The 11,495-nt window shown below is 50.5% G+C and overlaps 1 protein-coding gene across 5 annotated transcripts in view; it reads right to left on the bottom strand.

Annotated features, from left to right (window-relative positions):
- The window catches only part of CLASP1 (cytoplasmic linker associated protein 1), a 169,814-nt gene that overhangs the window by 123,765 nt on the left and 34,554 nt on the right, over positions 1-11,495 (bottom strand). For all 5 annotated transcript variants that reach the window (XM_018558092.1, XM_018558094.1, XM_018558095.1 and 2 more), the window contains exons 2-6: positions 9,490-9,568; positions 7,346-7,449; positions 7,051-7,142; positions 6,894-6,969; positions 479-576 (exon numbers count right to left, since the gene is read on the bottom strand). In XM_018558092.1, the coding sequence (XP_018413594.1) occupies positions 479-576; positions 6,894-6,969; positions 7,051-7,142; positions 7,346-7,449; positions 9,490-9,568 (449 nt within the window). The remainder of the gene's footprint in view (positions 1-478; positions 577-6,893; positions 6,970-7,050; positions 7,143-7,345; positions 7,450-9,489; positions 9,569-11,495) is intronic.

Here is an 11,495-nt window from a genome sequence, read left to right as displayed (position 1 = left end):
TTATGTTCTGTAGAAACGTGTTGCAGAAATATCGGGAATGACGATATGAAGCGTTTTTTCGCTCCGGCATCCGACCATCACACTCCCACAATTGAGTGATACAGAAAGACACATTCGGGAGAAGTTTCATCGTGTTATTTCTGTGCGGTGACATGATAGCAATGATGCATGAATAATAATGATACATTGTAGCGCGTGGAATACATTTAGTGGAGCTGCAATGATGAGAGGTATGGGGGAGACCGGATTGTGTACAGAGCCGACACTGAGCGGGATCACAGATTGGCCGCGTCCCATCGCTGATAGAGGAGATGGCACGGAAACCGCTCTCCATGGCGTGTTGAGGAGCAGAGCCGTGTCACGTGTCACACAATAAGTACAGACAACACGGAGATATCAGATGCAGAACAAACATGAAACTTCTGAGGACGGAAGAGAAAGGATTTAGGAAACACGAAGCGCAGGGAGGGGAACTCACCGGGATTGGGGAAGCCCTTTCTTGCTGAGGTCGGCACGAACGCGCTCTCCCACGTGTTTGTAGATTTCCACCAGGCAATTTATTGCTGCATCTCGCACCTGCAGGGGAGACGCACAGAGCACACGTTACATCCTGAGCATGGAGGAAAACAACGCAGACGCAGCATCGGTGACCCCGGCCGCCTCGTTCCTCTCCGGAGGACACAAAAGTTCAATCTAAAATTATCATCAATTCCCTTATGTGCATATTCTCCAGAACTATATACTGAGCTGAACGCCGATCTCCCGGCTCATGTATAATAGAATAAATCACGGCAACCGGACTTCCTGTATTTTTATTGATGTTTTGCTGGTCATGTGACTAGCCATCATTCTGAATTGAGATAGTCAGGTGACCAGTGAAACGTCTTCAAGGAAAATACAGCAAGTCCAGTTGCCTTGACTTATTTTTTTAAAAGATATACCATGTGACCTGGATGAACTTTCGCAGACTCCCGGCAGATATATAAAAACACCAATGAATGCAGTTGTATAAAAATGGATTACATGTATTCCTAAACGCAATTACAGTTTGTAACAGACACTGACTCAGGTATCAGCCTCCTGTATTATCTGTACACAGAGCCCAGACTGGGAGAGAGAGGGATGGCTCAAAGGGCTAGCTGGCTGTGCTTATGTGCAAACAAGGAACATACTGATAGGAGGAGAGAGCAGAGAGATCAATGAACTCAAATGAGGTCAGACAGAAGAGGTGGTCAGACAGAAGAGGGAAGGGAAGGCCGGAGGTCAGACAGAAGAGGGAAGGGAAGGCCGGAGGTCAGACAGAAGAGGGAAGGCCGGAGGTCAGACAGAAGAGCGAAGGGGAGGCCGGAGGTCAGACAGAAGAGCCAAGGGGAGGCCGGAGGTCAGACAGAAGAGCGAAGGGGAGGCCGGAGGTCAGACAGAAGAGCGAAGGGGAGGCCGGAGTTCAGACAGAAGAGTGAAGGGGAGGCCGGAGGTCAGACAGAAGAGCGAAGGGGAGGCCGGAGTTCAGACAGAAGAGTGAAGGGGAGGCCGGAGGTCAGACAGAAGAGCGAAGGGGAGGCCGGAGTTCAGACAGAAGAGTGAAGGGGAGGCCGGAGGTCAGACAGAAGAGCGAAGGGGAGGCCGGAGTTCAGACAGAAGAGTGAAGGGGAGGCCGGAGGTCAGACAGAAGAGCGAAGGGGAGGCCGGAGTTCAGACAGAAGAGTGAAGGGGAGGCCGGAGGTCAGACAGAAGAGCGAAGGGGAGGCCGGAGTTCAGACAGAAGAGTGAAGGGGAGGCCGGAGGTCAGACAGAAGAGCGAAGGGGAGGCCGGAGTTCAGACAGAAGAGTGAAGGGGAGGCCGGAGGTCAGACAGAAGAGCGAAGGGGAGGCCGGAGTTCAGACAGAAGAGTGAAGGGGAGGCCGGAGGTCAGACAGAAGAGCGAAGGGGAGGCCGGAGTTCAGACAGAAGAGTGAAGGGGAGGCCGGAGGTCAGACAGAAGAGCGAAGGGGAGGCCGGAGTTCAGACAGAAGAGTGAAGGGGAGGCCGGAGGTCAGACAGAAGAGCGAAGGGGAGGCCGGAGTTCAGACAGAAGAGTGAAGGGGAGGCCGGAGGTCAGACAGAAGAGCGAAGGGGAGGCCGGAGTTCAGACAGAAGAGTGAAGGGGAGGCCGGAGGTCAGACAGAAGAGCGAAGGGGAGGCCGGAGTTCAGACAGAAGAGTGAAGGGGAGGCCGGAGGTCAGACAGAAGAGCGAAGGGGAGGCCGGAGTTCAGACAGAAGAGTGAAGGGGAGGCCGGAGGTCAGACAGAAGAGCGAAGGGGAGGCCGGAGTTCAGACAGAAGAGTGAAGGGGAGGCCGGAGGTCAGACAGAAGAGCGAAGGGGAGGCCGGAGTTCAGACAGAAGAGTGAAGGGGAGGCCGGAGGTCAGACAGAAGAGCGAAGGGGAGGCCGGAGTTCAGACAGAAGAGTGAAGGGGAGGCCGGAGGTCAGACAGAAGAGCGAAGGGGAGGCCGGAGTTCAGACAGAAGAGTGAAGGGGAGGCCGGAGGTCAGACAGAAGAGCGAAGGGGAGGCCGGAGTTCAGACAGAAGAGTGAAGGGGAGGCCGGAGGTCAGACAGAAGAGCGAAGGGGAGGCCGGAGTTCAGACAGAAGAGTGAAGGGGAGGCCGGAGGTCAGACAGAAGAGCGAAGGGGAGGCCGGAGTTCAGACAGAAGAGTGAAGGGGAGGCCGGAGGTCAGACAGAAGAGCGAAGGGGAGGCCGGAGTTCAGACAGAAGAGTGAAGGGGAGGCCGGAGGTCAGACAGAAGAGGGAAGGCCGGAGGTCAGACAGAGGAGCGAAGGGAAGGCCGGAGGTCAGACAGAGGAGCGAAAAGTAGTGCCAGCTCTATAAACGATAAACGTCTAGCACATCACCCACCCAGAACTCTCTCCATCCTGGGGGGGGGAGGGGGACATATCAGAGAGGTAGCTCTCACCTCAGTCCTGATTTCAGCTGTAGGAGTTTTTGGGGAATGCCGTAAAAAGGGAATTCAGAGTATGACGGGAGAAGTTCAGAGACTTGTGGCACTGATGATGAAGTGTGCACAACATTCGCAGAGACGTGTCGCAGATAAAAGACAAATGCGCTGTGCTGCCATCTAGAGGCTGTACGGTATGATGCCGCAGTCACAATAGAGGCCATGAAAACGCAGTTCAGCCTCATAGAAATAAATGGCGAACCTCAGCAAACATTTCCATCCCGCGGTGAGAAAATGAAGTCTGACCGATACAGGAAATAATTCCACTTTCCTTTCCTCCCATAGAAGGCTCCATCCTGACACAAACTCACCGAATGTTTCATGGCTTCTGTGAGGAAGTGAGGAAGTCAGAACCTCCGCTGTGTGTGAAGAATAAGTCTGCTCATATTTTGTCTTCTCTGGTTCCGGACAGTTCAATGGGTGATCATCGGGGGACCAAAAAAGACTAGCCACATTTTGGGGCGCACAGGAAATGAGGACGACATAAGGGATTCCAGTAGAAATGTTGGCCCAGAAAGAGGACAAGAAGCAGGGAGGGGGCGAAGAGTGGAACTCCGGCTTGTATCTGCCGGAAACCACAGCTAGTACACCCCGGCATCGGAGACGCACCTGACAAGGTGTCCCCCATAACAGATGTCTCCCACCATGCCGGATAAAACGGTCAACCTGGGGGATTTAGAGGCCCAGCACTCACAAATGAAGTAGACTCCTGGCTTAGGTCTGGCCTTGGCATTGGGGGGGTCCTTGAGAGCTTGAGGCCTAGGCTACCTTGGCTGAGGTAGGAGAGTACTCAAACCCCAGAGACATCCAAGAAGAGGGGGGCCAAGACTGCTCCGAAGAGACCCACGGAGGCCTTGCACCACAAATAAATGCTCCACAGCTCAACACACTAACCAAAGAAAAGGACCTCCAAGTATAAAAGACCCGGTGCGTCCTCCAATGGGATCATGCCGGATCAACAATGGGAGCAATCCACTGCTGGCAATGGACTCCCCAAAAGACGACAAAGCTGCAAAAGAACTGGGAGGAACAACAAGTCTCCAAGTCCCCATACAGGAGACCTGGGAATAACATGTGCATCACAAAGGGGTTTGAAGTCCTTGGGCTAGACCAATATTTCATGGTGGTACACACCGCAGTAACAAGGGCCCAATAGCCACTTCACGCCTGGGAACGATGGCAGCCGCCTGCGAGTCCTCAGCATAACATCTGGTAAGAAGAGAGGTTTACCTGAGAAAGCTGCAGCTGAAGGCTCTGAGGCCGCTAGCGCTGAAGGCAGGTAATCCAATGATGGTGTAGAGGAATTCTCATGGCTACTGTGTTCGCTATTAATAGCTATGAAGTGAAACAGCCCCCTGCCACCCCCAGATAGGAGGATCAAACCCATACTATCCCCCGAGAGGGTGTCCAGCCACCCCTGGGAGTCCCAGCTATAAGCACCGGATGATTAGTAGAAAGGAACAAGGAGCTGCCATAAGGGAGGAAGGCCGGGCCAAATAATGCCCTGATAAGGAGTGCTGGATCCCCCTGAAGAACTCCCCACCAGGAGCAGAGCCACCCTGCGCCCCAGTGACAGTGGAGGCGAGCCGATATGATGTCATTAGCCAGCGCACGCCCATACACATCATTCATCCATACTTAACAAGGGCACCTGTGCTTGGCTATACAAACAATGGCCTGCCTCTAACATGGCCGCTGGAGCTTCACCACAATGAAAACACAGGGCCAGGCTGCAGATTAAACATAGGAGACTCGTTCAGACTGCTGGTGATGCCTAACCATGGGTGATAGACCTGCCAGCCACCCACATGTAAAAATCCTCCGGCCATACGAGTAGGTAAACGCACACCGTAGGGACAAAAAGGGGGTACCATCCCCTGATAGGACATCTCCTGGCTGGGGGAAAACTGTGGCAGAGCATTTAAAGAAGTCACTCGGTCATATGCAGGGCTTGAAAAATCCACTCGCCCGCTCGTCCGTGACGAGGGAATGGTGGAGCCCGACGTGCAGCTTCCCGGCCTGATCGCTTGTATTACCAGCAGCTGTCACTGCCGTTGTCGGTCCCGAGACCCGATGCGGCCAGGACCGGCGCGGCTCTGTGACAGGAGATCAAAGGGAGCCAGTACACGTTCTCCCTTTGATCTCCTCTCAGTCCCGGAATGCAGGAAGTGATCTCTATTACATCACTTCCTGCATTCAGTGTCACTTTCCAGCTACAGAAGCTGATGAAGCCGATCTCTGCTTCATCAGCTTCTCTGGGGGTCCCTAGGTGACATTAGGGGTCTTGGAGACCCCTGACGTCTTCATCTGTCATGTAAATTGGCTATCACATAGGGGGCTTCTTAGCCCACCCATGTGATAGCAATAAAGTTGTGTAAAAAAAAAAGTACAGTAATACAAAAATTAAAGAATCAAAAAAAAAAAATAAAGCATTAAACGTTTTAAAGGAAAACATTTGAAGTCCTCCGCCCCCCACATACACATGCAGATATGCGTCGGGTGTGCCTACGTGCGAAAACAACAATTGTGCTGCACATGTTACATATCACCGCGAACGTCAGAGTGTGAGCAATAATTTTAAGGCCATTAAAGGATAGTTAAACCCTCACGTTTTTTTGCATATATAGCAAGCAGTAGATATATGCAAAAAAAATTTTTTTTTAAGGCTGGGTTCACACCTAGGTGTATTGAATATGCGCGTTTGTTTCCGTAGGCTACTTGGCTGTATCCCAATGGAAACGCGAGACCAAAACGTCCCAAAGAAGTACATGTACTTCTTTGGGCGTAGGCCGTTTTGTTGCGCGTTCAGACGGGCTGAAATACGCCCAGGTGTGAACCATACCCATAGGAAATAATGGGATTTCTGTGTTTCAGCGTTTTGCAGAGCGTACGAACGCGCTACAAAACGCCCAGGTGTGAACCGGGCCTAAAACAAAACGCTCAAACAACGGGGTTAAGGCTTTTCCCCATAGTTCTCCTTAGGGTAATGGGAGGACACAAACTAACGTCCTCCAGTCTAGGCTCCTAGGCTCAGTAGGCTCCTATGCTCAGTATACTGAGACGCCGCAGCTGAAGTGGATCCCGACAATTGTGCCGGGATCCGCCCAGCTGCGTGACTGACAGCTGGCTCTGCCTATCTAGAGGCAGAGCCAGCTGTACCCGCCCCCTCCTCCATCCGCTTCGCCAGTCAGCGCTGGCGGATCGGAGCGGGGAGGGGGGAATCCAGCCCCTCCCCTGTCACAGCAGAGAACCGTGACAGGATCGAGAAGTGAGCGAACGCCGGTATGTGTTCTCTCACCTCCCGATCTACTGAGCCGACCTGTGACAGTCTCATTGTCACAGGTCGGCTAGAACTATGAGGAGGAGTGAAAAGCATCCCCCCTCATAGTTCTCCTTTAACACTAGGCAAGAAGCTGAGCTGCCACTAGCACTGTGGAGGGGGGACTACTATCCTACTACTGGAGCCGGTGCTATAAACCCAAGGGTTAGAGATCCAAGCACATAGCCGTGTCCTTCAATAAAAGGTTTTAATACATCAGCTCAAATATTATAGGGTAGCCCTCGGCTGAACCTCACAGTACAATGCCAGGGTGGCTACAGGAATCCTAAACAAGCTAAACCCCTCATTACCTAAAAGTGGAAACAAGCGCTCATGTATTGATCATCAATGTTAAAGAGTGTCCACGATGGATCTGCATTTTCTTGTACTTGTAGCCCTCCCCATTGCTACAAACTACAAAAAACAGCAGAGCTTTACCCTGCCAATCCCACACATACCCGCCATCGTAACGCACATCTAAGGCACTGAGATTTGTGTTGGAAAGAGAGGTCGGAGTTACAGAATTATACAATAAAAATGAAATAAACACATCACAGGGGGTGACTGCCTTCTTACCTGACTGTTGGGGTCCCCGAGCAGGTTACATATGTGAGGTACAATCTTGCTCAGAGTCAGGTTGTTTGCTCCGTATCTGTAAACAGAACATACGATGGATTATTTCCAGCCATAGGAAGCAGAGATTTGACATGACAGGGACTGGAAGGAAACTCACATGTTAAGAGTCGCTATAAGGCAGAGACAGACCCCTTCCCGGGTGCGGAAATTCTTGTGCTTGAAGCCTCCCAGCATCCGATCCCAGACATACTGGAAGGAGATACAAAGGTCCACCATGAGACAACATCACAAAGATCATATCACAGCACAGGCAGACACGTGGCCACCTGAAACATTGCTTATCACGTCACAGTGCAGGGCTACAGAATATGATGGCGCTATAAAACATAAGATAACATAAAAGGGACAATCACTCAGCACACAGACAGTGAGACGGGGACGTTAAGAGTTACCTGTGGGCTGCATGACAGCTCCATTATCTTCAGCAGCAGGTTCTGATCTTGGTCTCGGACTGAATCTTTTGCATCACCTAATCGATCCATCAGACTGGGCAGGACTAGGAGAGAGCAGGGAGAGAAGAGTCAGGAGAAGATGCAGACACAGACTTCTCATCTAAGGACATGTGTTGTGATATACAGGCTGCCTGACAATTCCCAATCGCCGGGCGACTGAGAAATGTTCAGCTTTGCTCTCTGTAACCAATCTAGTATTCCTCAACCTATCTTCAGGGTGGAACCAACCCAACTTAGTGAGTCTGAGCGTTCTCCCCATCCTTATAAAGTGCTGCCTTGTCCTGGAGGTTAGCGGTCCGCAGGTTTCGTGACATCACAGAAGGGAGAAAAACAGAAGAGAGAGAGCAAGGCTGGAGGTGAACGTCATGATTGGGTTCGGGGCACCGAGGCAAACGGACCACCTGCCCCCCTACTGGAGGAACTGGCAGTTCTATAGGAGAAGGTGCAGCACATTGTATTGGCTGCAGAAGAGACACTCCAACCCGATGATGAAGGCTGAGAGAAACGGGAGCAATGACTGGGAGAGTATTAATGTGGAGGAGTGACTGGAGGACCAGGATCCGCGGGCCCGGCACCGTGAGGTGGACAGGGTGAGAGACTGACCTGTGAGTGACATGGGGGGAGGATGCAGCAGGATACGGAAGGTCAGGCCCCGTGTGCAAACTGACAAAGCCGGTGTATTGTGCGTGTGTGATGTCATGGAACGCCCTTACAACGTATGTGTGGGGGTATCATACATAGTCTATCCGTGTGTAACATCATGGAGCACCTTGACACAGGTTGTATGAAGTATCATACATAATCCAGGCGCGTGTGACATCATGGAGCACCTTGACACAGGTTGTATGAAGTATCATACATAATCCAGGCGCGTGTGACATCATGGAGCACCTTGACACAGGTTGTATGAAGTATCATACATAATCCAGGCGCGTGTGACATCATGGAGCACCTTGACACAGGTTGTATGAAGTATCATACATAATCCAGGCGCGTGTGACATCATGGTGACCAGACGACAGTGAGGTTGTTTTTTTTAATTATTTTGCAGCAAATCTACAGAAGATCAGAGCGATGTATTATGTTCCTGTATGTAGAAACTTTACTAAACCCCGCCCCCATTCGCTGACATCACAGAGTCAACCCCCCTCCTCAGCAGAAAGAGACTTCCTGAGATGCGGCACCCTGGACCTCCAGCATTAGACTTCTTTGGGGTTTGACTACCTCCATCTCCCAGCGTCCAGGACACACCGCGAGATGAGGCCCTCAGACCTCTAGGGGGATCTACGATGCAGAGGAAGTGAGAGGAGAGTGGCACTGGATGTAAACAAAGAGTCCCGGGCCAGTGGAGGGGGAGGGTGGGCTCTGTGATGCCAGTGGAGGGGTTCAGGAAGAGCACTTATTCTTTAGCTGTTGCTTAAAGTGACACTATACTCCGGAGTTAAATCTTACAAATCCCTCCGAGTCCCCGAACGATGAACAACAATGTATCTTATTTGTATCACTCGGCTGTAGATCCTCCCCCTCTGTTCCCCATGGTCCCTGTGTGTGTTGTAATGTAGTCACCGCTCCAAGCTCACTCCCGTGATAGACTACAATCTCATGTTTAGTTTACTTGTGTGTGTGTGTGTGTGTATACGTGTGTGTGTGTGTATGTGTGTGTGTATACATGTGTGTGTGTGTGTGTGTATATGTGTATACGTGTGTGTGTGTATATGTGTATACGTGTGTGTGTGTGTATATGTGTATACGTGTGTGTGTGTGTGTATGTGTATATGTGTATACGTGTGTGTGTGTATATGTGTATATGTGTGTGTGTGTGTGTATATGTGTATATACGTGTGTGTGTGTGTGTATATACATGTGTATGCGTGTGTGTGTGTGTGTGTGTGTGTGTGTGTGTGTGTATACGTGTGTGTGTGAATGAGTGTGTGTGTCTATGTATATGTATGTGTGAGCATATTATATATACTGTATATCACACACACAGATAGTATACAAATTGGATTAATTACATATGAAATATTTGACTTCCTCTCACACGTATGATTGGCGGGGGAGGGCGATACGGGGATGTCACCTACCTGTACAAATCTGATTTTTGAAGCGATCTTGCAATCGAGCAATTAAAGCTGATAAAATATCCATTCCCAGCAACGCCACCTGGAAGATGAAGGGTTAAAAATTACAAATCTGGAGCTCAGTACGTAGGAAAAGCCGATTTCAAGAGACAAAACACCATTAAAACCAATCTAAGGCTGCAGCAAATTAGCAAGAGCTGAATACTACAATATGCAAATGAGATACCGCCTGGCATTATGGGTAAAAAGCAATTCCTACACTTTCAGCTACATAAACCGCTATAGGAAGTACTTTAACAAACCCAAAACTGCAATAAAATGGACAGAAATGATACAAAGTGATAAAATGATCATATTCATATATTTCATGGAATTAAAAAAAAATCACCATAACTAAAAACAGGTTTGAGTATTTCCCACCAAAATTCAAACCCAGCACCAGCCAACCATCCTTCTCTTGGGGTGAGCTACTGTCCAATGAACGTGTAGTGAGGGCAGTACTGCTGACACCTATGACAACACATGCGTGCCACTGGTGAGCAATCACTAGAAAGGTACAATTTTTGGAACCCACCAATGACAAGAGTCAATGAAAGAATAATAAGCATGTCAACCCAAAACTAACCACTAGATGGCGGCACAGGATCAGCCACACAGAACATGAGATACAATTCTAATGAGCTCAATGCCATGCTACATTCAATATTATCTGAATCTCCAGGACAGGAAGTGAAATCTCCCCCAAGGAGACAGACCCCAAAAAACAAGATACGAGTATTAACCAATTCCTACAACACTAATGGAAAAACAAGCTTTGGCTTTCCATGGAGTGACGGCTTCTCTGCCCTTTTGTCTACAATCTAGTGTCTGTTCCTTACCCTGAGGTAAGACTGTTGTTGTCTTTGGACAGGAAGGTATTCCCATCAGTGGAGGGGGATGCGGGTCCTTTCCTTACGGTTTGATTCCAGCCTGGTGCACCCAGCTTCTCCCCAGTTATGGGCAGGAACCACCCCGACCCCCTGGTCTGCCCTCGTATGTCCAGGGGGGTCAATAATGCAAGTAGCTCCCGCTGAATGTACCCCTGGGGGTTGCCAAACACTATGGGTTTGGGCCCGCACTTCATGGCACCAGCACAGGGTCACCCAATGCTTTCTCTTGCACTATGGTCCCTGGGCCGGCCTTATAGCTCACTATGGCATGTATTGCACTTGGCAATATTATAGCTATTTGTATTGCACTGACATTTTACATACTGCACATTCACATCAGTCCCTGCCCTCAAGGAGCACTATACAATATTTATTACAGGGAGCACTTTTTTGGGGGGGGGGTTTTTTCACTCAGAGATGGAGGGTGCAGGTCTTTCAGCCTTAAAAGGAGAACTATGGGGTCAGGGCTTTTCCCCATAGTTCTCCTTAGGGTAACGGGAGGACACAAACTAGCGTCCTCCCGTCACCTTAGGCTCAGTATATAGGGAGCTGTAGCTTGCGGTATACTGAGACGCAGCAGCTGAAGCGGATCCCGACAATTATGCCGGGATCCGCCCAGCTGCGTGACTGACAGCTGGCTCTGCCTATCCAGTGGCAGAGCCAGCTGTACTCGCCCCCTCCCTGTCCGTTCCGCCAGTCAGCGCTGGAGGATCGGATCTAGTCCCTTCCGTCACGGCTCTCTGCCGTGACAGGATCGAGAAGTGAGTGAGCGCCGGTATGTGTTCGCTCACTTCCCAATCTACTGGGCCGACCTGTGACAGTCTCATTGTCACAGGTCGGCTAGAACTATGAGGATGAGTGAAAAGCACCCCCCCCTCATAGTTCTCCTTTAATGGGTTCTTTTCCTCCTCCCAGGTACTTGGTGTGCCGACATCAGCTGGTTCCAAAGGATGATAGTCCACCAGGCTTTGGGCTAGGTGGACTAGAGGTCCTTGTCCCTGCTAGGAGGCCCTTTCTTTTGGGGGGGGGGCACTGTTTTCCTGTGTCATTGTTCCCCTGTCGACGTCACACAGCAGTACC

This window comes from Nanorana parkeri, unplaced genomic scaffold, assembly GCF_000935625.1.
Source record: "Nanorana parkeri isolate BGI_ZX_2015 unplaced genomic scaffold, ASM93562v1 scaffold320, whole genome shotgun sequence".
In the NCBI taxonomy this organism is placed as follows: domain Eukaryota; kingdom Metazoa; phylum Chordata; class Amphibia; order Anura; family Dicroglossidae; genus Nanorana; species Nanorana parkeri.
This window is presented reverse-complemented; position numbering and strand designations above follow the sequence as displayed.